This window comes from Channa argus, chromosome 22 (assembly GCF_033026475.1).
Source record: "Channa argus isolate prfri chromosome 22, Channa argus male v1.0, whole genome shotgun sequence".
Lineage (NCBI taxonomy): Eukaryota > Metazoa > Chordata > Actinopteri > Anabantiformes > Channidae > Channa > Channa argus.
Window position 1 is genome coordinate 3,724,199 of NC_090218.1, and position 26,932 is coordinate 3,751,130.

At 37.6% G+C, this 26,932-nt stretch overlaps 3 protein-coding genes across 7 annotated transcripts; 2 read left to right on the forward strand and 1 right to left on the reverse strand.

The window, feature by feature from the left end:
- Positions 1–3,867: 3,867 nt before the first annotated feature.
- Positions 3,868–6,726, forward strand: sc5d (sterol-C5-desaturase). Of its 2 annotated transcripts, none has more exons than XM_067491462.1 (5): positions 3,868–3,986; positions 4,728–4,945; positions 5,162–5,294; positions 5,398–5,498; positions 5,686–6,726. In XM_067491462.1, exons 2-5 carry the CDS (start codon positions 4,736–4,738, stop codon positions 6,115–6,117), a joined length of 876 nt encoding a protein of 291 aa, XP_067347563.1. In that variant the 5' UTR covers positions 3,868–3,986; positions 4,728–4,735; the 3' UTR covers positions 6,118–6,726. The 2 variants fall into 2 exon arrangements, with proteins under 2 accessions (XP_067347563.1, XP_067347562.1); XM_067491461.1 differs by lacking the exon at positions 3,868–3,986 and adding an exon at positions 4,053–4,073.
- Positions 6,727–7,447: 721 nt separating this feature from the next.
- Positions 7,448–13,343, reverse strand: plekhb1 (pleckstrin homology domain containing B1). Its single transcript, XM_067491464.1, has 7 exons — positions 13,262–13,343; positions 11,590–11,645; positions 10,379–10,531; positions 8,611–8,713; positions 8,485–8,524; positions 8,300–8,390; positions 7,448–7,664 (listed from the first exon to the last, which is right to left on the reverse strand). Exons 2-7 carry the CDS (start codon positions 11,624–11,626, stop codon positions 7,531–7,533), a joined length of 558 nt encoding a protein of 185 aa, XP_067347565.1. The 5' UTR covers positions 11,627–11,645; positions 13,262–13,343; the 3' UTR covers positions 7,448–7,530.
- Positions 13,344–15,714: 2,371 nt separating this feature from the next.
- Positions 15,715–25,752, forward strand: LOC137107667 (tubulin-specific chaperone cofactor E-like protein). Of its 4 annotated transcripts, none has more exons than XM_067491465.1 (9): positions 15,715–15,799; positions 16,843–16,909; positions 18,474–18,622; positions 18,802–18,941; positions 21,293–21,474; positions 21,807–22,063; positions 22,165–22,291; positions 22,407–22,523; positions 24,872–25,752. In XM_067491465.1, exons 3-9 carry the CDS (start codon positions 18,484–18,486, stop codon positions 25,215–25,217), a joined length of 1,308 nt encoding a protein of 435 aa, XP_067347566.1. In that variant the 5' UTR covers positions 15,715–15,799; positions 16,843–16,909; positions 18,474–18,483; the 3' UTR covers positions 25,218–25,752. The 4 variants fall into 4 exon arrangements, with proteins under 4 accessions (XP_067347566.1, XP_067347569.1, XP_067347567.1 ...); XM_067491466.1 differs by having other exon boundaries at positions 15,788–15,926; XM_067491468.1 differs by lacking the exon at positions 16,843–16,909 and having other exon boundaries at positions 15,723–15,799.
- Positions 25,753–26,932: the final 1,180 nt, after the last annotated feature.

Genomic DNA, 26,932 nt, shown 5'->3' on the forward strand with positions numbered 1-26,932 from the left:
CTCTAGTTGGTTAATGCAGCTTTAAAACAAATCTGTATTGACAACAGTGTCCCGTTTATGCTTTTGTCACATGACTCCATTCATGGTAGAGGGGCATTGTGATTGCAGTATTACAGTAATACAATGTAATCCGTATTTCAAAACCAATTAATGCTCATGTCATTGAATTTTATTAAACTGTATAATTTATCGACAGATGCAGCCCAAGTTACAAACTGACTAAACAACAGCAGCTGTGGCCTTTAGCATTTAAATCCAAAGTGGTGGTGAAGTGGTTCACACAGCTGGTCAGCTGGCCGGACCCAACTGGTGATTTGATCAGGCTGCTGAAGATCCTGCCAGTGGTGACAATGAATGCAGGATAATTTCACATCTTGTCTTTGACAGCAGGTCTTCCTCTTTTTGTTAATAAAATGTGAACAGTATGACGCGTTTGTTGTCCACTAGTGTTGCTGAGAAAATGTTGCTCTGTTTTGATAGAAAAGCAGTATGCTGAATATTTCTGGGTAAAGTTAAAGGTTATTACAGTATTCTATCTTATGTTTATTATATGAACATATACAACATGGTTTTATGGCAAACAGTAATGTTGACAACACGGGATGTGAACCAGAAAGGTCACATTCATCACATCAACATGGTGACAAGATAATCACAAAATATAATGGTTTAAAAAGTTGAATAGTCACTGTGTCTGTGTCTGTGGCAAGTCGGTGCAGTTTTTGATTACATTTCCCAAAGTAATCTACTGTTGTTGCCTACTGAGGAGATGATAAGCAGCAGGTTATCTGGGGCTCAGCATGAGGGTTGCCTCTCTGCAGATATCCTGATTGGTGTGTCTGCACACAGAGGGAGATGCCTTCACAGCCTGCAAGGGAGCTCCAGCTTTATTCAAAACACCAACTTTCTTCTGAAGTACAGACACTTCTAATCAAGCTTAAAAAAGTTTAAAAAAAGGGAGGATTTCTTTACTGATACATACAGAATATTATAGTCACATTGTATTGCTTTACACATTTCCTATAAGATACATTATCATATTAGTAAGGTGGATTGCAATGAGTTTGGAAGCACAGTGTGATTATTAGTTCTTCTGCTTATTTTTACTGCAAACTTTCCTTGCTGTGATTTGGTCTGTGGAAGATTTCAAACTGAAGTATTTTTTTTAGATTTAGGATCATTAAGTCATTTTAAACTTGATACATAAGGATACCAAATGTTAGGCATATTGCATGAACGGAGTGAGTCATTTTTATGATAGAAGACAGCGTATTATCAGTAAACATAAAGTGTAGCCATCTGTTGTCCTTCCAGCACCAGAAGCAGAGCAGTGGAGAAGAGGGATGCTAAAAGCAGAGCAGCTGTGCTGTATGTCATGCTAATGGAGGACACTACAGCAAGCTAACAAAGGTACAGTAGTTCCTTCTGGTCAGGGTGGGGCTGCAGGGGTGGCCTGGGGTTGCAGGCCTGGGGCAACCTCCAAAATCTAATTGTCTACCCCAGGGGCTATTCCTTCCCAAAGTGACAAGTTGGAAGGTACCTGCTGTAAAACTTTCAGCTCAAGGAGAACTGACAAAACCTCATGCTGAAATAAATTACTATCATTTGATAAAATGTTATTATTATGTACATTTAAGGTAGTCTCATTTGTTTTGTCACAAGATAATTTTGTGACCGTTTCAGCCAGGCATATTATCCCTGCAAAGCATGGATTTTTACCTTGCCCCAACTTATTATCAATTTTATGACTACGGTATTTGGTAGATTTATAACACATTTGACATCTGACACTGAACAAACATACTATTAGTCTATTAATAAAGAGTCTACTTTTTCCAAAAGGGTTTTTAAATCTGCATGTGTCTGAGCCTGGCCACATAAATTAAAAATATTTCTAGATCTGCCCCTGCTTCTGGCATTAGTGGCCACAATGTAATGGCAACAGGTATTTTAGTACAGCAACCAGGGCACATAATTACTTGCAAATGTTGTCAGATATGTGCTAAACTGTGTGATTTGTTGTTGTTGTTTTTGCTGCTGCTGCTGCTGCTGCTGTGCCTTTGGTCTTCTGTACTTCTATTACAAACCAGTTTCCTAAAAAAGTTGTATAAAATGTTTTGACATTGTAGAAATTGTGAAATAACAGGATGGATTATGTCTTTGTACTATTTTCAATAAAATATAGGTTTTTAATTATTTCATTTGATCACTGCATTCTATTTTTATTCACATTTTGAAAAAAAAAGGTTGTAGGTAAAATATCTATTTTTGAAGAAATATTGTAAGCAACATCCTCAGAAAACCTAAAAATATAATAAGTGAAAACAATGGAAACATTCTGAGACATATATTATCAAACTAAAGTGAGACACAGTTTTATGTTTCTTAAGATGCTTCTTTAGAAATTGTTACTCAATGGGAAAGAATCCAATGCCTTAACTAATGGCATAACTTCAAAAGTGAATCAAAGCCTTTTTTTAAGGATTAAGTTCACTGAGGGGCCCCTGTTGCAATTTAAGAGCTGTGTTTTGCAGTACCTGGTGGAAATATAAACGTCATAATGACAATTGATCAGGGAGAAAATTGGGACTGGTTTCTTTTTGAATTTAAAGATCAAAATGAGAAAAACTAGTTAAAGTAAAAGAAGAATAAAGGAATAAAACTAAGAGCCGGTATTTAAACAAATACAAATTAATGTCTTAATATTGTCTGTTATTTGATATATGTATATACACGTTTTAATATGTTTCTTTGGTATAACATTAGTTTAGCTGTAGGCAGTACCCCCCTAATGCCTGTTTTCATTCATAACACACTGCTTCATCCACTCCTACCCTAGAGCACTAGCTACACCTTGTGGCTGGTGTCAGCAACTCTGTTATTAAAAGCAAACACTTTAATTTTCTGGTATTTTGGCAGCAGAACATGAAAAACAATATCGTTTACTCAGGGCTTCTGGGAGTGAGAGATTTTCAGCAGAACATGCTGACACCAATATAATACAGACTTTGGTAAATACAGTAGAGCCAGAAATGGATTATATTCAGAAAAGGTAGAAGTATACAAAGGCAGTACTCAAGTAGAAGTACAAATATACATGCTCTAAAAATGTACTGACCAAGTCCTAAGTACAAGTAATTCACTAAGAACACACTATATTTTCAATAATACTACATTTAATGCTGTCTAGTCCAGATTACTTCAATTTACAGAGGTGACAATTCTGACAAAGAAATGTTATGGTAATTAACTTTATTTAATGGAAAATGGCCTGGTGAACAGATTTTACCCATTTATGTACTGAGAGGCATTTAATCCATGACAATACATAATAATTTATTAGTTAATTGGATTTTGTATTTAATATTCATCTCAAAAGTAAGAAGAGCTGTAAAATAAATGTAGCAGAGTAAAAGTGAAACATTTTCCTCTGAATTGTGGAGTAAATGAAATGCTCCGCTAAAGTAAAAGTATTGGAGTATTCAATTCTTTTGTAATTAAAAAACAAACTTCTGCGTCTTACAAAATAAGCGTGAGCTCCTATTCTTTCTGCAGTTTTGCACTTTTGGTTGAAATGCAGATGTTTTCGAATTTAAAGGGTATGTTTGCAAAGGAAGTTTGGTACGATGTTTGTTTTCACAAATACGCGTTAACCCCGTATGTAGCTGGTCCCGGTACAAATCCGCATGATTAAATCGTTTTCAGTATTGTGCAGCATGAAACTTTTTAAGACCCCCCAGCTCCTGGTCTCGCTGTTGAGGGGGGACCTTTAAACGCGCTGGCGTTATTTCTGTAACACCATGAGCAGATCCTCCAATTGGCCAATCGGAAATCATAACAAACCTGCCGTGATGAACAACGGTGTCCTCATTGGCTGTCCTGTGCATGACGTAATAGGTAACACATTGCTGATTAGTTTCTCGCTCGCCTTTAGTTGAAGTTCACACCCCTTCACTGTTTGTCCGGATACTAGCAGCCAGCACAAGGTAGAGTCTTGTTAAAAATGGTATAACTTTATTGTATTAAAATGTCAGTGATTCTAACCTCCTCGCTAACTTCGGCACGAAATGCAGGTTTCTATCTTTCGAAATATTTACTTTACTGGAGTTGCTAAATGACACATGCAAATAAGAATGAAGCTTTTACGCGGAGTCGTCGGTCACTTTGTTACAGCGTATGCGTTTGTGACCTCTGTTATTTCTCTTATGTTTTCACACAATAAACATATATTGAATTCTACAGAAGGTTTACAATTCTCTTATTTGCATGTGTCATTTAGCAACTCTAATGACAAGCCAGAGTGACAATATTGTAAAATGGGGAAGGACCAAAGGCCAAATCTAGAGGTGTAGTCAAGAGCCACAACTTTAACTCAGGGTCTCTAGTGAGTGAAAGTACTACTCAGTTATTAAAGCAAGCTGTCAAAATGATATTTAAATCCTTCTTTATGCAGTATGTTTGGAGTAGAATGTGTGCTTTCTACTCCTAAAATTCATAGTAAACATGTTTAATAAAAGCTACTGACCCTGCATTTAAAAGCAAGGACTTTTTTGGCACCATTGCTTTTGGGCCAGGTATGATTTGATTAATAAATCACCATATTAAATATATGTAGAGCAGGAATTAATGTGATACCAAAACATTTTTCAAAGGATTTATACAAGAGATGACAGCACAACTGGTCTTGTGGGTGTTGTGACGCTAAAATGTTTCTTTCTATGTTTCAGGGTCAGCCATGGATCTTGTGCTAAATGTTGCTGACTATTACCTCCTCACCCCTTATGTGTACCCTGTATCGTGGTCTGAGGACGGGGCTCTGCGGCAGATCCTCAGCCTGCTTGTGCTAACGAACCTCGGGGCTGCGGTCCTTTACCTGGGCCTGGGAGCCATGAGCTACTATTTCATCTTTGACCATAATCTAATGAAACACCCACAGTTCCTAGAGGTATAATGACAGTATGTTATTTTATGATTGCTGTGGTAATAAACCAGGACTAGGACTTTGTATCTTCACTCATTCTGGACATTCAATTTGAATGATTATATTTCATATTTACAGATATTTGTTACTGTTATCAAATAGCAGCATAAACTTATAGTAAATCAAGTTTAAACAAATATCAGATTTAACTTAGATTATCTTTTATTATTTTCTTTTTAGAATCAAGTTCAGAGGGAGATCAAATATGCACTGACCTCTCTTCCCTGGATTAGCATTCCCACAGTGGCTTTGTTTTTTGCTGAAGTTAGAGGATACAGCAAACTGTATGATAATGTCAGTGAATCTCCACTGGGTAAGATGAATAATATCCTGAGTTATTCTGTGATATTAACGTTTGCAATGCAGAGCCTGACTGCATCACGTTCTTGGTGTTGACATAGTGTGTGTGCTCTCAGGTTGGCCGGGACTCTTCCTGAGTATGATCTCCTTTTTGTTTTTCACTGACATGTGTATCTACTGGATCCATCGCTTCCTACATCATAAGCTTATTTATAAGGTGAGCACAGCTGTGGCTTTATAATAGCTGCACCACTCTGTTGTTACACACTTTAGTAAAGTTACCGCACGTCATAATTCATAATTATCTGAAATCAGTGTAACGTACATATTTTTAGAGAAAGCAAGGGCTTTGCAATAATTCTAAGAACATAATCTCTGACCTTTTTGCTCTACTGTGCACACAGCTGTTTCACAAACCACACCACATATGGAAGATCCCCACTCCCTTTGCCAGTCATGCCTTTCATCCGGTCGATGGCTTCATGCAGGGACTCCCATATCACATCTACCCCTTCCTTTTCCCGCTCCAAAAGGTGCTCTACCTGGTCCTTTATGTTTTTGTTAACATCTGGACTATCTCTATTCATGACGGTGACTACCGTGTTCCCAGCTCTCTGACTAGTGTCATCAATGGATCAGCTCATCACACTGACCACCACCTTTTCTTCGACTACAATTATGGCCAGTACTTTACTCTATGGGACCGCCTGGGAGGCTCCTACAGGCATCCTTCAGCTCTGATGGGAAAGGGTCCTCATGATCTGATCCGAAAACTGCAAGCAGAGGGAAAGCGAGTAAACGGACATGGTCAGAGAGGTGCCACTAAGAAGGAGTAACAGCATGTGAAATCAGGACTAACTGCTGAGAGAAATCGCTATTTTTGTACCGTTTCTGTAAAGACAATAAGCTAGACCCACACATAGCTGAAAAACATTACAGAATGATTTGAGTTCATATATTTGCCAAACGACCCCTTGCGAGATTTAGACTTCCAGTGGGGAAGGTAAATTAAAGTTATTAGAAGACAAGTCTGGGATCACTGCTTTCTTAGACCAGTCAAGCCAACAGGAACAGAACCCACAGAAACCATTTTGTATCAGAGTAATCATTCCTCTGATAGTCAATGACAGGCACAAGTGAATGTGAATGGTCGCGTGACTCGAAGATTAACTTTGAAGCTGCTTTCAAAAGGATCCACTTTGACTAAAACTCTTGATTTAGCAAGTAGTTTATCATCGTAACTCAAGGCTGAATATGAAAATGTGACAACCCTTCCACTTCTTTAAAGAACCATTTAAGTCTTTGTTAAACATTTGTCATAAAGTTGGCTATTTTGATAAATGAGCATTCGTTAACTGTGTTGAAAAGCAGCTCAAACCTGGTAAACTTGAGCAGCTCATATTCCTATAAGCTCAATTTCTTATAAACAGTTTCAAGTAATTGTCTTTTTCGTCCTGGGTTACCTGTTTCTTTCAGTTAAATATCATCTTACTGTGCAAATAAGGTGTACCCTCTAGTAGAATCAAGTGATATTAAGGCCAAACGTATCTGTGGTATTAGTTTAAATAGTCAATGCAAATTTCAGAGACATTCATAAAAGTTGAAAAAGTTAAAATAGTGTTTATGTGATAAATCAATGGGTTTTTACATTGTAAAAACACAACTGGACCAGGTTGGCTAATGTATCCATTTTAAAATGACTGCACTACTCTTAAAGCTGTTAAACATTAGAGCAAAACTTTAATCAGTTGAGCTCATGAGATTTATTTTGATACATGCAATATTAATTACAACTCATGCTTGGACTGTCTGTTGAGGTGATTGGATTATCAGTAGTACAAAAATAAAGCAGGTCAATATGTGTTGGTATGAACAGTATAAATACTTTTGGAACCTTTCTAAACAAAAGTAACATACTGTACCTAAATAATATATACATTAATATTTTCTAAGAAGTTTTTGAAAATATATTGAAATCAATATTTCTGAGTTAATGATGTACAGTATATAAGGCAGTGCAAACAAAGACATATGATCACATTTTCTAACTATGTTTTGCTACATGCATTTATTCTGTACTGCAGGTTATGTACTAAAAAACTATACTTTAAAGCTTGAAAAATGTCAAATTCAGGCAGCAGATAAAAACTCTGAAAAATGTTGATGTAAAAGCTCAAGATGAAAAAGCCTTTCTGCACTTTCTGCATCGTCACTTTGCCTTGTGCAGATCTCCAGTAATGGAGATCATCTCAGCAGAAAAACAAGGGCATCCAAAGGAAGGATCTCATGGCTGCGCCTGCTGCCATGCCTGCCAGTAATCCCAGTGCTAGATGTTCTGCCACTCCATCAAATGGGTCCCTCTGAACAATGACCTGGTGGGAGACTATGGGAAGAGACAAAGCAAAGACACCTTTAAAGTTCAATGTCTAGTTTTTGGCGGATCCATGTTTAAAACAGATGAAGTAAAGGACCAGTTCAGGTAGTAAGTTCTTAGTCAGAACGAGAATTATACAATAAACTATTAGTACACATAATAGACAATAAATTTGTCTATTCTCCGTTGACCAGACCTAAATAAACATTTGTTTACTGCAAATCACCTTAAAATGTCATGTTGCACAAGACAATTTGAAATTTGAAAGTCAAATTGAAATTTGAAGTCTTACATGTTACAGTAGAGGATATTTAGCATTTTACCATGAAATCATCCAGGGTTTCTGATGCTGCTGCACATTTTGAGAGCAGACATACATGACTACAAGATCCTTGCTACACGGGATCCAAAATCAAATACCCTATAATACACTTACCCTAGTAATAACCCAATTAAATTCTGGTTGGAACAATAGCTTGTTTTTTAATTATTTTCCCTGAAGTGGCCAAAATTAGTACCCATAATTAGTAATTAGAGACTCGCATCACCCTACTACTTTCCCATTTTCCCATCTATCAAAACAACCTGAATCTCTTCAGATTAGGAGCCCACACACAGGTCAAACTACGCTTTGTTTAACATACCTGGCCCAGCTCCAGGTGTTATGTACACAGTGTGATAGCTGTTGAGCGGGACAGCCTGGTAGGAGTCATCATACGGGTCATATGTGAACACCTACAGTGCAGGAAGAAAACACAGCCTTTAGCACCAGGCTGGAAAAAACAAACACTGATTGTTTCAGCTCTCACACTGAACACGGATCACTCACCGGGTTTCTCCTGGTTTCCAGCAGAGTCAATTTCCAAGCTCTGATAAAGAAATTAATAGAAATGAAGAATTGATGGACAGTAGTTCAAGGTGGCAGAGCAGACAAAAGTGAAGTGAGAGTACCTACATAGAGTCATCTTCACTGTTGGCACACAGGTGTACCGTTGAGCCGTCTTTGAGCTGAACCACAATGAGATTATCTCTGGGGTTACTCTCTGGTGGTGTCACACCTACAGCCAAAATAAACATGTGACTCACTCACTTCAGTTGGTATGTAATCCTATACTGTGGTGTGGTATGTCCACAACAAAAAAGGGAGAAACTCAGAACTTGCAGGAGCTTTAGTAAATTTTGCAGATTTAGTACGTTTAAATACAGTAAATGTTGCATATGATGACTGTGATAGCTGCCCCCACTGCCACACAGTCCAGTTATGTGTCGGTAACCCACCTGCACTGCAAATTTTTTTTTCTTTGATTTACATTTAGTAATTTTGTATATTGAACACATTTTACTATATAGATTAACAAATAAGGAGTCATTTCATTTTTGTAAATTCAGTTTATGATAAGTTGTCAGTACATTAGTTTCTATTTGTAGCGTGCACATTTAGTTAAATTCTGTACAATCCCACTTTAATTACGCTTGAGTTAATCATAATTAATCATAAGTAACCAGTGCAGGTGGAGCTGCTGTGGGATTCGGCAGCTGGAGGGACTTGTTCAGCTGAGCAAAAGGATGCACCCCAGGAAGCAGAACATCTAATTATAGATGTTGGGTGAATTCTGTTTTAGGATTTGGGGTTATTTAGCTATGTAATGTTAGTTATTTAATATAGTCGATTTAGATAATATCCTATTATTTGCATTCAGCAGATGTATTGTTATATTTTATTCTGTATCAGTTAATTGTGAGGTTCTGTTTTTCTGTAACCTCTGGTGCCTGGTTACCTTTAGTTGGGTTACTATGTGTCTGTTAGCAAAGTTGTTTAGAGATCATTTTGTTATATTCAGCTGAGTCCAGTTTGGTTTTGTTGACCCCTTTTATGGGCCCAAGATTTTGTGATTTCTTTTGAGGTTCCTTTTGCCTCCTTGCTCGGTCCCACACAATAACTAGGCATTTATAATTTTTCAAATATGTAATTTTAACCTCATAAGGTTAACTAAATAAACAAAGTTATATGTACTTGAATAATTTAGTCAGACTTATAAGATGTGTATACTGTCATGCTGACACATTATTATCATTAGTGTATAATTTATCACTTGAGTGATGGCATTTTTAGGATCAACAAAATTGGGACTTTATACAAACGATGTCCCCGAAAGCCTTATGATATTAGCTGTTACCTGTTTCAGGCTGTGAACATTATCATGTGAAAATTATAATTATGGCTAAAAACATTTTTAACCATAATTGTTTTTGACAGGTGAGTTATTGCAGATGTGATCAGATCACTAACTAATGAAAACAATACAGTAACACCTGGACAAGTGAAAAATGCTCCAGAAAGTCAGTGTTCCCAAGAAATTGTCATTTTCTGTCATAAAACAAAAGTTGCTATCATGAGTGTAAGATGTTCCAGCAGAGGTCTTTGCACTTCCTTCCTGTAGCTTTTTATTGTTTGTATCAGACAGACACAAAAATGGTATCTGTAGATCTTGACAAGAAATTTAAAATACGTACTTTTAAACCACTTGTTATTCTTTAGAGCTAAACTGGTAGCAGATGGATGGATTATAGTTTACTCTCATTTTGATGAAACCACATGATTTCTTCATTCTTTTCAACAGTACAGATTGTCATTCTGGCTTGTAGATGTACAGTGAAGGACTGTTTTTTGCACCATAGTCACATTTGGTTATATTAACAGGAGTCCTATCCCGGTACTGTACCTTCACATTCCAGGCCCGAACGCACGTCTACACACGCCATCTTGAGGCTGATGCGGTGCTCCAGCTCTCGCCTGCTGTCAGTCTTGTAGAAGCACAGGCTCCCATCGATCCAAAGATCACACCAGTTTAACTTCCAGCGTTTTAGCACAGAAGCTGGAAAAGAGACACGTGTCACACTATTTGTCCTTGAACGGGCTAACCGTACAAATCTCAAATAATTCACAGTACTGTATTTGTCATGTGTGTACAACATTTTACTGATTGATTCCTCACATTTACTCAAGTGATTTTACAAAAAGTTATGTTTCTTTGCCCTATTTCTACTTATATCTATTGTGAATGTGGTCTTTTTACAGGATGCAGATGCCCACTAGCTTTAAGCCACTTAAAGACAAGGCTAAGAACAATTAATGAGATTATTAGTTACACCTAGAGTTTCATAACAGGTATTCTCTAGATAATTCTCCAATGTACATCTTTGAAATCTAAACATAGTAGCTCTCAGAATGTATGATGAATGTCAGATGAGGGTTTTATGTAACAAAATAAGATGTAATAATGTAATAAGGCACATATAAGAAAGAAACTCAAACTTCCTGATATTAGCTCATCGCCCAGGGCAGCTCAACTCCCTGCTCTTCCTGTCCTCACGTCGAAGTGTCCTTGGGCAAGACAATGAGCTACCAAGTTTCTCCCAAAGGGTCAGACCAGTTCCCTGCATAGTAGCTGTGATCTTTGGTGTGTGACTGGGTAATTGATAAGCAGTTGTAAAGCTAAGGTAGAAAAGAACTTTAAAAGACCATTGGACCACTTCTCAATATGTTTTGTGGTCTAAGAAGTCCACCATAGTGCTTTTTCATTTACTGCTCATGTGTTATATCAGTTTAAGCACCAACTCATAATTATTCATATAATAATATATTATGTATTATATTATTAGTATATAGTATGTGGTTTGTCTCTGCATTTGTCTACAAAATGTCAGAAAATGGAGCATCTTGCTAACTTGAGTAAAAGCACGAACGATGAACCACAACACCCTCACATCAAGTCTGTAAATGTGTACAGAGACATTTGTGGTACACAGGTCCCTTATGCTTTTAATAAGAGTTTAATACAAATGTTAAAATAACAACCCAAAGTTAAGAACAAATAATAAGTGATGGAACTGTATTTCCTTGCCTCTTGGTAAAAAGGTAGAAAGAACTCACTCTGTCTCCATAGCCAGCCGGACCTCAGAAGTGCCATGTTCTCCTCTTTTGTTTCACTAAGGATGATGATGATGATAATCCAAGCACAGCAAAAAGGAGAAATTTAAAAGTCTGACATATCCAGCATCTGGTTTTGGACTCCTCTGCTTCTGTTTATATTCTCTCTAACCCACTGACGCTGAGGTACCAGTAGATTAATCTGGCTCTGACCAGAACTGATGCTGACTCAGAGGATCATTCTGGATTAAAGGAGTGTTTGGCCGCTCCCTCTCGTCCTGTCTCATCTTCCTCATCCTTTTGGACTGATTGTTCCTTGACTATCACACTTTGTAATATAACTTACCTGTATGTGTATTGCTTATTACTTGTATAAAATGCTAATAAACTAAACTAAAACAAGTCATGTCTCATTACATCATGCGCACATCTCTAGCATGTTGTTACAAGTTAATCCCAGCACGGAAATAACAACACACGGATTAGCCTGATTGCCACAAGCATCTGGGTCAGTTATGAGAGTCTTTTAAGGATGTCTGCCGGTGATATATGGATTACATCATTAGTTTTTTAGTTCATAAAAGAATTACTGGCCTCTTCTGTGTCAATTAGATTACTTGATATTTTTATTCAGAGCCAGTGTTTTCTTTCATTTGAGAACAATGTTTTCAGAAAAGTGGTAAAGCATGACTGAGCTGATCACACTGTATCTGTGCACAATGGTCCCAGTGGGCAGGATCAACCCATCAACCATCATGGCCAGTGTCAATATCTACAGTCAAGTGACTTTTATATTACCATGGACTGAGAGGCTGCAAACCAAGAAAAATCCCCTGCTGTGACATCAACCCTTTTAAGCTCGACCAAAGTTTTTAGCTGACCGCACAGACTAAGAAAAAGCCTTGTGGAGAGAAGTTTTATGAAAAGATGAGGTAAAGATTGATTTTTTTTTTTTTAGCCACTATGACCAGAGTTTGGAGGTGAGACAATCAACCCCAAGAACACTGGACCTACTACTAAGCAAGCTTTTGGATGGCCTTCCCAAAGTCCTGACCTTACCTTTTCAAAAATAGGTGGACTGGATAAATACTGTGTGGCGAATTCTCCAACTAGACTTCTGTCAAAACCTTTTTGATGGCTGAGAAAAGGAGTTTGCTAAATGAAGGACTTGCTTGGGGACATTCAATCAAATGTTAGGTGCAATAGCTGTATTTTGCAGTTGATTAAAGTTGCAGTTGATGTTGATTAAAGACTAAGAAAACCATGCATGAAATGAACCCTGCATACCTGTTAAGTCTTGGAGTAATTATGCAATAAACAACGGGCTAAATTTACACTTGAAAGGAAACAAACGAACATTTGTACTATCTGAATGTGCATTAAATATTATCTTGATGAAAAAACTTTCTTTGTTTTATTTATGTTTTGACATTTTCAATTACGAGGATGGAATGTTTTTACTTAACTCTGAATAATATTAATAAAACAAAAAATATTACAGCTCATATTCAACAAATTGGTAATTTGAAGCTCCTAAACAGTAAACTTTCTTCTAGCAAAGATCAGTAAAAGGGTAAAATAGCAGAAGCTTAACATCACACAGTACCAGAAAACAGGTGCTAATGTCATTTTCTTGTGAAGCAGACAGTCACAATCAGTCACTCAAACATCTGACCTTGTTTAATCCAGAGCTTTTTTCCAGTTTAGGTCCTAGTGAAAGATTTCATTTGAGACATGTTGTTTGAATGCCCCCACCTGCATCACAATCCGAGGCAGAAAGATACAAAAGGGGATACAAGTTAGTGAGCCCATCACCTCTAAAACTTAAAAAACAAAATTCTCTTTATATTCAGCCCCATGCATTCACACACAGAAACACTGTTTTTCAATTTCAGTTTAGCCATGTGCCCCTGCAGAGAACCTCTGATTTTCTACAGCTACTACTTGAGGTCCACACAGGGGACTGGTGTCTCAAGAACCAGAATCACCTCCACATCTCGATTTTACCCCATGCTGACCCATCTGCTCTCTATTGGTTCTTCTCTGTCCAGCTGCTTTTTGCCTGCAACTTCAGCTGAAAAAGTGACCCATGAACTTGACTTATGTTATTTTCTGTTCAGAGCATGGGTTCCGTAAAAATATCCCAGCTCAGAAAAACAGGTCTTCTCACACAACATCATGTCATGTCACAAAAGGAATATCACAATTGTAAGTAACTTTAATAATTGGATGCCTAGTGGTTCAATGTCACCTGGTATTGTCCATCCATGGCTCACTGGCACACTGCCACACTGCCTTTCATTACTGTGGTATTCTGTCATGATGTTAGTAGTATTACCTGTGTTTTTACCAGTTCAAAGGTCTCCAGCGGCCGTGTATTATTGTATGGAGTATTTTCAAATTGTTTTTTCGAATGTAGATAAAGGTTGTAAGCACTTTTTCAAAAACTGCTTTTTGTTGATAAATTGGTAGAAAATGATAAAAGAAAAAAATCTGCAGTGGACTCCATTTCAACAATAATAATTTAGAATTATAATAGTATATCTGCCTTCAACAAAAGATCACATTTATGTAAACATATGATGTTAATGACTGCCATCTGCTGGCAGCATTTGGTAGGTGTATTATTTATTATGCATGTAAAAAAAAGAGTACAGTACATTTCATAAATACATATCAGACAAACACATCTTTCTGTGTCTGACAGAATAAATAGCTTGTTCCATTCAGCTTCTTATCTGGTTATGTAATAACTTATAGCTCAGTTGTTCCGTCATAAAAAAAAAAAAAAAGAAATGGCTGCAGCTCCAAATTTTAAATTGGTTGTTATAGTAATTTTATATTCAAACTATCTATGAGATCATCTCATTCATCTTTCATAATGTACAAAAAAAAAGGGTTTTGTAGCTGAAAATGATGAGATTTGTGCTATTTAGATAAAATATTTTTCTTGCCTTTCATTTAAAACCAGTTCTAATACACCTACGCAGTAATATGGTGATGATATACTAAATTAGCATACTGCACTCTCCGATCCTTAACTTGTACGTGCTTTTACATAGGTAGCAAATAAAATGTACTAAGCTTTTACAGTATCAAAATTATTGCATTGATTCTTGGTGTCATGCATTCCGGTTTGGGAATAATATTTTTTTATGAATATCGATATAAATATGAATAATAGAAAATAAAATTTGCCCAAACTATTGTAGATGTTTCAAAACAAATCCTTCCTTATTTACAGTATTTACAGTTATTTTTTAATGACCTCGTTATGTTTATTATTTGCAGATTTAGCTTTTCCATGTCAGCAAATGGAGACAATGTAGCCTATTTTTGTTTTTTAAAAAAAGTTCTTTTTAACAATAAAAATGTATTTTCCATCAGCAACAAAAACAAAAACTTGCTTATTTCAAAAGCCTTCACCCAATGATGGTGAAGGCCTAAATCTATTTGGTCTGGTTTAACTACTAAACAATTATGATATTATTGATGTTACACAACTTTTTATTAATTTTATCTTATTTTATTGTCTGTACACAGGGTTGTGATGTAAAACTAATCAATAATCTCAGTGATTAAGTTCTACAACATCAGCACCGAGTCAATACAGAATCAGTTTGCTGACTTTGGACCATTAGATCTTGAAGCATTGTGGACATAGGGGTTCTTAGAAACAATTATACAGTCTAGATTTAAAGTTCATTATAATTTATTAAGTAAAATTAATTCAGATAAGGACGTTGGGGAAGCTGTTTTACATTAAAACAACCATCATCAGGATCAGGCAGAGGTGACAAAAAAGGAGCTCAGGTTCTCCACACAGCTTTAGAAATTTAACACTCCCCAGCGTCAGATTTTTGTAGGTTTTTAAACTACTGTTCATGCATGGTATAATATAATATAAATGCTATATAAATATCGTGGAATATGCTACACTATTTCCCTCTGGGTTGTGGTGGGGTAAAAGTATAAAATACAAAATAATAAAACTCAAATAAAGATAACCTCCCAACTTTGAGAATAGCTTCTAACTAATCATAGATATCGTAATAACGAAGAACTCTTTTCTTGTCAATAACTAATAACACTAAAGTTGAAAGTAACGGGAAAAAATATTTGACCTACGTCATTTCCGGGAAAGTGGGCGTATCTTAAACTGTCAGTTAACCGAGAAACAAAAATAAACACGACACACGGAGTTGCGGACACAGTGAGTGCAACAGTGTCAACATTTACCGCATGACTTCTGAAGTACAATTTGTGCATAGCTAGATGTGGTGTTAGCTTCTCGTGTGTAGCAGGCACCGAAATCTCGTCCCTTTTGCTGATGTTTGAAGGTAATTTGACGTTAGCTGCCGCACACAGCCTGGATCTTCAGGCACGGGTGACAGTGCTGCCGTTAGCTTATGCGCTTGTGAAATGGAGAAGCTGTGGCCTCCGCTAACTTACTGTCGAGTCACAATTTGTTCTTTTAACTGTGCGTTTTTGTTCGTGACGCAAAGAGGCCTCGATGATAAGCAGCCGCCCCCATCCCCCCACCCCATAAACACACAGTGCGCTGTAGCTAGAAAGCTGTCTCGCTGAACTGTGTGGAAAAGTCTCAGTGTTAAAAAATGGTTTTAGTTATCAACAAATACGAGTTACAGTTACAGGAACAATTTTCGTACCAACCTCTCAATAAAAAGACAGTTGTTATTGTTATTTTCAGCATCGGGTTGTCATTGGTGGCAGTAGACTGCGGGGGGCAGTAGCGAGCAGTTTAAAGTTTGACTTAGATACTGCGTGAATTGAACAAAGGCTTAAGAAACTTTTTGAACAGCTATTCTCGATGAAAACATGCACTTTCCAGGAAGTATAAGGTTAACAGTTTTACTTCTTGATTTATCGGAGGTAACAAGGGCGTTTTATGGGCAGCTTGTAAGACTGATTGTTTCACTACAAAGGAAAGCATCACGCTAGTCTGACATGTTCATCAGAAGGATGTCGTTGGACTGAAACCAAGCTACAGCGTTGTTGTGTTTTCTTGAGGTTGTCAGGAATCCGGCAGTCACTTTTCCTCTCTTTTGTCAGTTTCAGAATGCATATTTCACCGTTTTATATGTGAAGACTTCCTGCATAGTTTCTTACCTCAATTCAAATAATGCACCATAAATGATTTAAAAACTTTTTCTGTTGTTGCCAAGCTCAGTTGTGTAGTAGTTGCTGTTAGTTGCTCTTGTTTTTGTAAATTTTCTCATCATTTTCTTTCATCAGGATATTAGACATGTGATCTGATGTTTTGCTGAAAACGGGAATCACTTTGGTCTCTGCCACATCAGAGGTAAGAATCAGAGGATCTGTGTAACAAGAAACTGTCTGCGACAGAAACATCAGACAGAGTCCGGACCCAATGCACGGTTATTTGGCAATCGCACCCCCTCGTGTGGGCTGATCAGAGCCTATTTGTCTGAAACTGATAGGGCTGATCAAGGAATCCCTATTAGGGAAAAACTTGGACACCTGGGTTCTGTGCTTTGACAGTGAAAGTTTAGGTTTTAGTTCTTGATATCATAACAAAATGACACAAAAAATGAAAGCTTTTTGGTTTGGGATAAGTCATCTACAACATTGAACTGCTTCACCTTTACAGTATCACTGCTCCTACTACTGGCCATCAATGATGATATTGTTACTTCTGTGGCTAATACTATGGCCACTATCTTCACTCCTACTACTGCTTATGCTGCTTCATTTGTTTCTACTGCAGTGCTTTAACAATGTTTAGAACTGTTTGCGAGGCTGACTAACAGTTATCAACTGTTGCCAAAATTAACAGAACAGTCTTCAGGATCGAGGGGACTGGTACCTATCCCATCTGTCATTGGGCGAGAGGCAGGGTAAACCCTTTACAGGTCACCAGTCTATCTCAGGACCAACACAGAGAGACATACACAGACGAACAAACCATTCACATTCACATTCATACCTACATGCGATTTAGATTACTTCCTCCAGCATATGAAAAAGAGCTAAAACACATTTTTCATCACAGGTTAAAGACAGGGTTCCTCCCTTTCTGTGCGTGTGCAGCTGCATATTTTATATTGATTAACCTCTCAGTAAATGTCTGAAAACACTAAAATACACCCAAGTTTTAGAATTTAGGGTAAAGTCTGTAAATTATTTCTTTTGTCTGACAAACAGTACAAAAGCGGAAATAATTTTGTTAAAAATACTCACAATTAAGAAGAGCAGCACATTCAGACATTGGCGCACACAGGTTTTGCTTGAAAAGGTTGATTCCTAAAACAATGCATGATTAATTTTTAACGTTCATCCCTTTATTGTTTCTATGAAAATGATATTTAGTAGGAACAGGTGGCTCAGAATAACCAAGCGGTACAGTGGTGTCAGCTGGGCACCTGCTTGTCTCATGTTTCTACATCTCCATCTCATGGGTTTTTCTGTGATGTTGATGGGATTATTTTTAGATATTTATTGTCCAGGACATAAATGTTATAACACTGCACACAGACAGAAAATATCTGCCAGCAAGGTCAAATGAAAATGTTGATGCAGTTGGCAGAGCAAATACTGTTTACATTCAGCTGCATTAAATTCTGTACAGCTCTGTTCAGTTTGTTTTTAGTCTGAATTATTATTTTTTAATTGGTTTAGCAGTTTCTGCCCTTTTTTACCTATTTAAATGCATAGTTAAGGAGGGGAGTGCAAATTAGAAAATCAACTTTTCTATTTCTCATGAAGTGCATTTTATCTTTAAAATGCCTTAGTTAAGATAACTGTTGGCCTAAAAGCGTTGAACTGGTTAAACTGGTTACACTGCCTCCTTTGTCATTGTGTTATTCTAAATGACCATGCACGGTTATTTCTTTAAAACTGTGTAGGTTTGGAACTATGGAGTCATCCTCTGATGAAGAGGAGGTGCGCACCTTCGTCCAAGTCCTCAGTGAGAAATACAACCCAGAGAATTTCCCCTATGGCCAGGGCATAGAGGTAGTGGCTTTCACCCATCTTCCAGGATCCCCCTTCAAAGGTGAGATATGATGCCAGGAACATCAGTGACCTCAAGCTTATTGATTGTGCCAGTTAAGCACAGAAATCACTCGGGGTTATTGGACTTTTGTAAAAATCACAGAAGATGAAGTGTAACATCCTGAATAGTCTTAAAATCTGTGTGAAGGGCTGAGCTCACATCATTTATCCTGTTTGCAGATCGCCTCTTCTTGCCCAGCAATCTGGTTCTGAGTGGCTGTGAAATCAGTAAAGCTGGTGACAAGTCGGACATCGCAGCTTTCTGTGCTCACGTGGTAGAGCTGGACCTCTCCAATAATAAACTTGAAGACTGGGGAGAGGTTGGTGTCTTTCACATACTGGGTGTTTGAGAATCCAGTTGAGTGCAGTTTAACTCACAGAAGTGTTTCTTCATTTCTAAAATGAACTGTGTTCATTTTATTTATTTGTTGTGCTGGCTGCCACTGGCCCTTTATTTTGAAGTAGGGGTGGGCAATTTCTCGTGTTATGAGACTTGTTCTCTTTGGGATGTATGAAATGACTGTGACTATCATGAACACAGACATGTGTTCATGAGGTAACAGGAAAAACACCTGGCAGTGTTTCTCCTGTATGAATTAGACAGTGACCAACCCCTACTGGGATTTCACATGGTTTATCAATATTCCTGACCAAACCCAGACTGTGAGTCACTTTGAACCAGATTCAGTTCGTCACGTTGCTTTATAATTTAAGTTTGCTTCAGAGTAACACACAGCTCACAGCTGCTAACTTCTTTTACACTGCATGTTTGAATGCTCCTTGATACAGCTTCAGATTTCTAAAACTCAAGCATTTTTATATTTCAGAGAGGGAATGAAGGGGGGAGGAGACAGAAATGGGGTGTAAACTTTGCCACAATAGGGGTATTCAACCAGTGGTCCACGTTTCTCTGCTGGTCTGTGAGGGCATTGCAGGTGGTCCCTGTATTTATTCACTTATTTCCCTGTGGGAAACACTATTATTTTTTTATTTAAAAAGTTTAAAACACATTTCCATGTAATTATTATTGCTTCTGAATAATGAAATGTATGCAAAGATAAAACATTTTAACAAGCCAAAGTGTCCCATCCAGTGTATCCTTGGTGTGTTCCTCACCTGTGCCACAATCAGTTAAAAACTCTTGTGCTACAGAAACCTGAAGAATGGAGCCTTAAGAAGGTGAACAGAAACAAGCTGTTTGAAATTATTCATTTTTATCATAATCTAAAATTAATTAAGATTTGAACCTGACATAAAATAACTGACACATAATAAAACATGGATAGTTTATAGTGTTTGTACCCATGTTTTATAAAAAAAATAAAACATGGGTACAAACACTATAAACTATCGATGTAGGCCTACAATATTATTTATTTTATGCCAAAGCTGCTAATATTTGTGTAGTTTAAATAAATATAGCTTAGTTAAATTTAACTTGATTATAATTTCCCTGTTTTTACATGCATGTTTAAAAATGCCCCGATATAAACATTAATGAATAGAAATGAGACGGTTTTAATTCAGGCCTATATTGCGGGGATTCATTAATTTTTTTTTAAGTGCTTCAGAGGAAATTTGATAATCTCATGATACATATTGTTTATTGCAATATAGCCAACAAATACTGTGATATTCTTTAAAGGCCATATCACCCAGTTCTAATTTGAACTCCATCTTTCATTTGAAAATTTGTTGGTCATTAACGGTAGAATTTTAAATTAGATGAAGTTATCAATTGGCATGCCTGTGGTTGTAGTGTTTCATAATCAGATATATCAGAGACTATTTCTTTCTTGGGACTGTCTTATAAAAATGGAAGTGCAAAGACATATTAAGTCCATTTGACTTGAGTAGGACAGAAATAAACCTGTGTGACAAGATAAACTAGGTCGATGTTTGCTACCTCTGGCTCTTTTGGCTAAAATATTCTGTGCTCATTTATCTTTGAAAGATTTTAATGACAGGACTGTCACTGATGCAATATTTGTGCTTCAAATTTTGATAATGAAGATAATAACACTGATGATGCTCTGATCCACTGAATCCTGGCAATCAGCTGCACTGAGTCTGCATGCACAATATCAGGGCAGAGTTCTATTGTGCATTTGTAACCTGTCAGGTTAATGTGCTCATGACTGGTAAATGTACAGTCGTTTTTTAAAAAGCAAGGTTGATTGAATATGTGTTTTATATTTTGATTAACTATGTGCAGTGTTGTTTAGTACCATATCAAATATCTGGTCTACATATTTTACATGGGCTTCTAATGAGTGCATCATAAATGTTTTAACCCAAAGGACAGCTGTAGTAATTTCAAAACTATTGACAACTATTACTTAACTGTTACTATTTCTGTCCTTTTTTCCAAAACTACATAACATTTAGCTAAAATTAAACTAACCCTTAATGTATACAAAGCCTTTAAAATGTGTGCATGTTAAATTTGGAAGGCAAATCCACACAGGTAATTTCACTTGTTCTGTCTTATTAGACGTCTTCCCAGACCTGTGTGGTTGTGTCTGTTTCTGAAACTCTTTTTCTTTATTGACATTTTTTTTCTCACTTTGTAAGTTCTGTTCTGCTGTTGGGACATTCATGAAAAAACATCTCAGTGTATTGTATAATCCTAATTTATAATTTTTTTCTATTAATACTTGCCACTTATCAGATCTGCACCATTGTTTCAAATGTCCCCCATCTGGACTTTCTAAATCTGAGCAAGAACCCTCTGAGTGCCATGGAGCTGGAATCCAGCATGGCTCACGTATTCTCCAGAGTCAGACAACTTGTCCTCATAAATACACATGTCAGCTGGGACACCGTGCACAAATTAACACAACATACACCAGAGTAAGTAATACAATATGTTTTCCAGTGTTTGCAAGTTCTTTCCATTTTGCCGTAATGATGACATAAAACTAAAGTAATACAGATGAACCATTAATAGCAGAACATTTAGGTTGTTGTAATAAACTTTGACTGGAACTGATAAACACATTTATGGGTCTTTCCTGCCAATTGACAAACAAAAAAACATTATTACTGGCAACATTCTTATTCATTACTCGCAACAAATCTCATGAAAAGATCAAAATCAACATTGTTGTTTCCATAAACGTAATCTCTTAACTAAGTTATCAGATGGATATATTTCTGAAATGTAACACCACCTCTTCTTACAGACTGGAAGAGCTTTTCTTGTGCCTGAATGGCTACAACACCGTGGCAGAATCTCAGACATCCTGTCAATCGCTACGCCTGCTGCAAATTACAAACAACCAGCTGCAAGAATGGGTGGAGGTGAGGAAGTTTGGGCTGATGTACCCCAGTCTGGATACGCTGGTGCTGGCCAATAACAGTGTGCACTCTGTGGGAGACACTCAGGAAACACTGCAGCACCTCTTTCCCAACCTGCGCAGTATCAGCCTCAACAACTCAGGTCTGAGACATAATCAATTCCACCCGTCAGTATTCATCATGGAGAGCTGGCTAGAACCAAATATTCACTGAGAAATAAAACTATAATGTTCTAATATTTAGGACTCAGTAAATGGGAGGACATTGAAAGGCTGAATTTCTTCCCTAAGCTGGAGGAAGTCAAAGCAAAGGGTATTCCTCTATTGGAGCCTTACTCCACTTATGAGCGACGAAGCCTCCTTTTAGCACAGTGAGTCAGAACCAGTATTCACATACACTTTACAGGAGGTTGGGTCACATTTTATATTATACAATAGCTCATTTTTATACACACATAACCCGTGGACTGTTTCTCTTGCCTGCAGGCTGCCATCGGTAGTGGTGTTGAATGGTAGTGCGGTGTCTAATGGAGAGAGAGAGGATGCTGAGAGGTTCTTCATACGATACCACCAAGACAGGCCAGAACAGGAGCTTCCTCAGAGGTACTCAAATCAGATGCATGTGTTATACAAACACACATTCCTTTCTTTGTATCTGAGAATCAGTTTTTAACTAGTTTTATCACGTAAGTGTATGTATGCTCACATGAGGTGCTGGGAGTTGGAATCTGGTTCCAAAAGTATAAAAATGTTTAATAAATGTAATATAATCAATGTTAATAAATAATATTTATAATATTTTTAGAATAAATAAAAGTTTTTACATATGATACATATGATTTATTAAAACAATATATTATTTTCCATCATTGAGTATTGATTCCTAAAGTCTTTGGACCTACTCTGCTCTGATCTCTACCACTACAAATCAGAGGGTGCATTAGTTAGTTATAGTTCTCTTTGAAAACAAAATCCGTTAGAGCTGCAATAAGAGATAATTTGTGAGCTTTACTTGACTGAACAACTAAAACGATCACTGCTGATAAAATGTCCGTTCAAATTAAGCCTTTACAACTGTTGTTGGAGCTGTTGCCGAGTTTTTATTAATTACTTTTGTCACTTGTATTTGCATTTCAAATCCATAAATATTGCTTTTATTTTTTATCATGAACCTACATTAGTGAAAATCCAAACATGTACCCATTAGAACACCAGTGAAATTACGTAGCAACAACATGCTCTTTGTCCTCAATACATTTACAGTATGTGATATGATTTTGGAAAAACCTCCTCATGGCTGACAGCGATCAAATAATTGCCTGCGCTCTTCAGCGACTGCGTTCCACTTAACCTCAGCAGAATGTTGGGGAAGGATTTGTGAAGGAAGGTGTAGTCCCTGACTGGGGGAAACTAACCTTTGTGAGACAATGCCACTAGTCTCTCCCCACTCAATGACTCCTTTGTGCAGGAAATTCTCTGATTGGAAAACTGATACACAAGGTAGCAGGTTGTATTTTTTTACATACACACCTTTGCTGTAAACCTCAAACCTTAAGTTTAGAGATTGATTTATTTTCTGATGTCACTGGTGTGTGTACAGGACTCTATACTGTAGCTATAAAATGTCTTATCTGGCAAGATGAGGAATTCTTTCGCATGTACTGTAAAGTCCCATGTCACTGATTCTGTTAGGGGGTTATATGTCAGTGTTAGGGGTGTTGGTCATGTTCAATGTGTACACACCACTATCCCCTTTTCATTCAAATAGAACCGGGTCCTTCCTGCTCTGTGAGATCAGAGTGTGGTAGACACAGCTGACATTACCGGGCTTTGAGTGACTCTAAACGCAGCTCAGACCATAAATTAGACCAAGAGAGACAGATATGCTTTAATAATCTGTTTAAAAAAACTGATGTACAGAGAAATGAAAATAATGTGATGGCTGGACAGGAAGGAGTAGATGCAAGTAAAGAGTGGAAGAGGGGACCAGGATGAAACCAAAATCTGAGAGTCAGTAGAATAAGCAGAGGGGGACTGAGGAGGGACAGGGCATTGAGAAGTGGATATCGAGGGCTAATCTTGGAGGAAACAGAAGAAACCAATATTTTGCTTTTTAAGCAGGTCATCTTTCAATGAGAGGACTACAAAATGTGAGAACGAGAATTGATGACAGACCAAAAGCTAAGATCTCACTAGATAGGGTCTCTGTTCAATCCAAAACCTGTTTTACTGCTCTATTACTGCTCATTATCAAAGAATGCTGGGAAAGACAATTCAAATGCTGACTTGGTATCACCTGCAGCATTATTTGTCTGATTATACCATTCTTACCACATTAAATGAAGGCTTTAATCTAAATGGCCTCTCCTTGAATTGCACTTTGTGAACTGTGGCCTTAGAGGAGAATTCCCAGGGTGGACCACAAGTTTTGGCCAGAAACCTCAGGCCAGGGGACTGGCTTTGTGGAGCAGTTTGAGGGAGGGAATGGAAATTGCTTTGATTGGCCCAGCTGTTACAGTAGCTTTGAAAGCACAGGTCTTTTCTCCTGGATTTTATTTAATCATTCCTGGACCCTTATCTCAAGCATGCATTCCCCTGAGGTGGCTGAGAGCTTTCTCACAGAAAGCCAGAGGAAGAGAACTCAGTGCCTCTTAAACACACTTGAGGTACATTTTCAGTCACCTGTTTTTATGCTTATTTTTTTTTACTTGCTCATCAAAATAAACTGTAATATAGGCTTATTAAAAATGCATTTTTCAAGTAGGATTTGAGATTGTTTCTGCTTTTTTCTACTGTTGGCACCAGGTCATAATAACAAGGTGTCTGGGTTGAATCCATATAGAAACTTTGGTTGAATTTTCAACACCTTTATTCTACTTACGCACTTGTTCTGTGTCAACAATGGACAAACAGCAAAATCATTCACCCCTATGACCCCTGGTTTCTTCCAGGTACCACATCCTTGTATCCAAGTATGGTCAACTCGCCCCCCTGGCAGAGGTGGACCTGAGCCCACGAAGCACCATGGTGGATGTTCGCTGGGGTGAGAGGGTGGAGGCTGTCAGGCTCAGTTTGGAGCAGACAGTAGATGACCTAAAGAAACACCTGAGGGCTCTGTTGCAGCTGCCCACCAGTGGGATGAGGCTCTTCTACATAAACCGGGAGATGTGTTCTGTCTTTGGACCTGAGGAGTTGAAGTGCGGCTGCCGGGCGCTGCACTCATACAGCATTCGAGATGGAGATGAGATACTAGTTGTGCCCAAAGTCAAAAGCCGCTGCAGCTCCTCAAATCTCTGAGTCAGATGGATATTAAGCTCTGGATATTAAGCTTTGACTTTGTCATTTTTTATTTAGAAAAAAGGGTAATAATGTAAAGACATTTTCTCCACCAGATTGATTAAATGTATACATTAATATATTTCCACGTTTATGCTTAAAGTGGCTTGAGAGGCCAAGACTACAGGTTCACACCTCATTTATTAAAACTGTCATTCAAATCCACCATGATGCCAATATTGTAGTCCCTTAAAAAACAAATGCCCTTAATATTTAATGCACAAATTGCACACTGATTTATAACCAAAGCCGCTTTCTAATTTAGATTGTCTAATTGTTTTTAACTCTGAGATCTGATTTTAGGATTAAAAACATACCCTGTCCTCCCTGACTTGCTGGTGTCACTGCTGCATCTTGCTTAAGACTATTTATTTAAGTAGTGAAAAATGTTGAAAATGGGTTTAACAAAATGCAATGATAATTATGTTCACATGAAAATTGTGTTTTAATGTTCGGGTCCACTGGACCCGGGGCTAATAAAAGTATAGAAATTGTAGGTCCTGTGTACCTTCACTCTGTTCTCTTGGGCCTGCTGTTTTTGTGTGTTAGAAAGTGTGAGTTTTGTGTTTCGGCCCTGTCGCTAAAATTGTTTGATTCTGTTGAAAATAAAAACCCAAAAATGCAGTGGTCCACATGTTCCACGAATACTGGCTCAATATCACCAATAGGAACACATCACAAGTTTTTAAGCCTGTATTAAAAAACAAAAGAGTAGCTGATTTGATCCTTGATGAGCATAAGTAACAGAAAACATTCTTAACTACTTCCTGTTCTTACCAGACATAAATATCCTAAGATAACCCAAGGTGATGCACAAATGTATTGTATTTGAGATACCATACAGGTCATTGCAGCTAATGAAGACACCCCAGCAGAAAGATGAGACAAGTCTGAGGTGAGCTTGGGTTTGGGACTGAGAAAAGGAGTGTTGGTGCTCAAGTTACAGCAGGTCTTCTGGCAGCTGGTGAATAGAGCAGCTCTCCCACCCAGTAGCGACAGCCGAAAAAATGTTGAGGCCCAGTCTGTTTGGTAACCACACTGTAGCTCTGTGTCATGGACACTTCCACAGCATTTTGGGTTGGAACATGTTCACCCAACAAGCTCTCGTGCCCCTTACCCATTCACCTCACCTTCCCTTTCCATCCGCCTCACACTTCAGGTTTTGGCTATTTCACAGGACAGGGGACTCTGAAGCTATTAACTGAATCACATTAGTTTGATTGCTTTCCACATTTTTCCATATTTACATGAATGAAGACAAGTTGTACACCAGAACAGAGGATCTGTTGTTTTTTTTTTCCTACACTGGCTGTGTTGTAGGCACGTGTCAATACTTTTTCTCACATGAAAAATGGATGGATTCAAACAAAAGGTGCCATCTTCTAAGTTGCGTATCAGATCCAGATGTAAATACCTTGTCTAATATTCATCTTTTGATGTCAAACCCAAATGTTTTCAGTCTACAGCAAAAATAAAGGAATTAGCCTCATTATTTCAATACTTTTAGAGGGTATCGAGCATCGACCGGTTAGCTGTGGCCAGGCAGTTCCAGTATTGGTAATATTTTTTTTTATTATGTTACATGTTACAGTAGAAGACATTTAGTATAGCATCATTTTACCATAAGATTATCCAGTGTTTCGGCTTACAGTAGTATTTTTTCAGGAAAAAAAAAA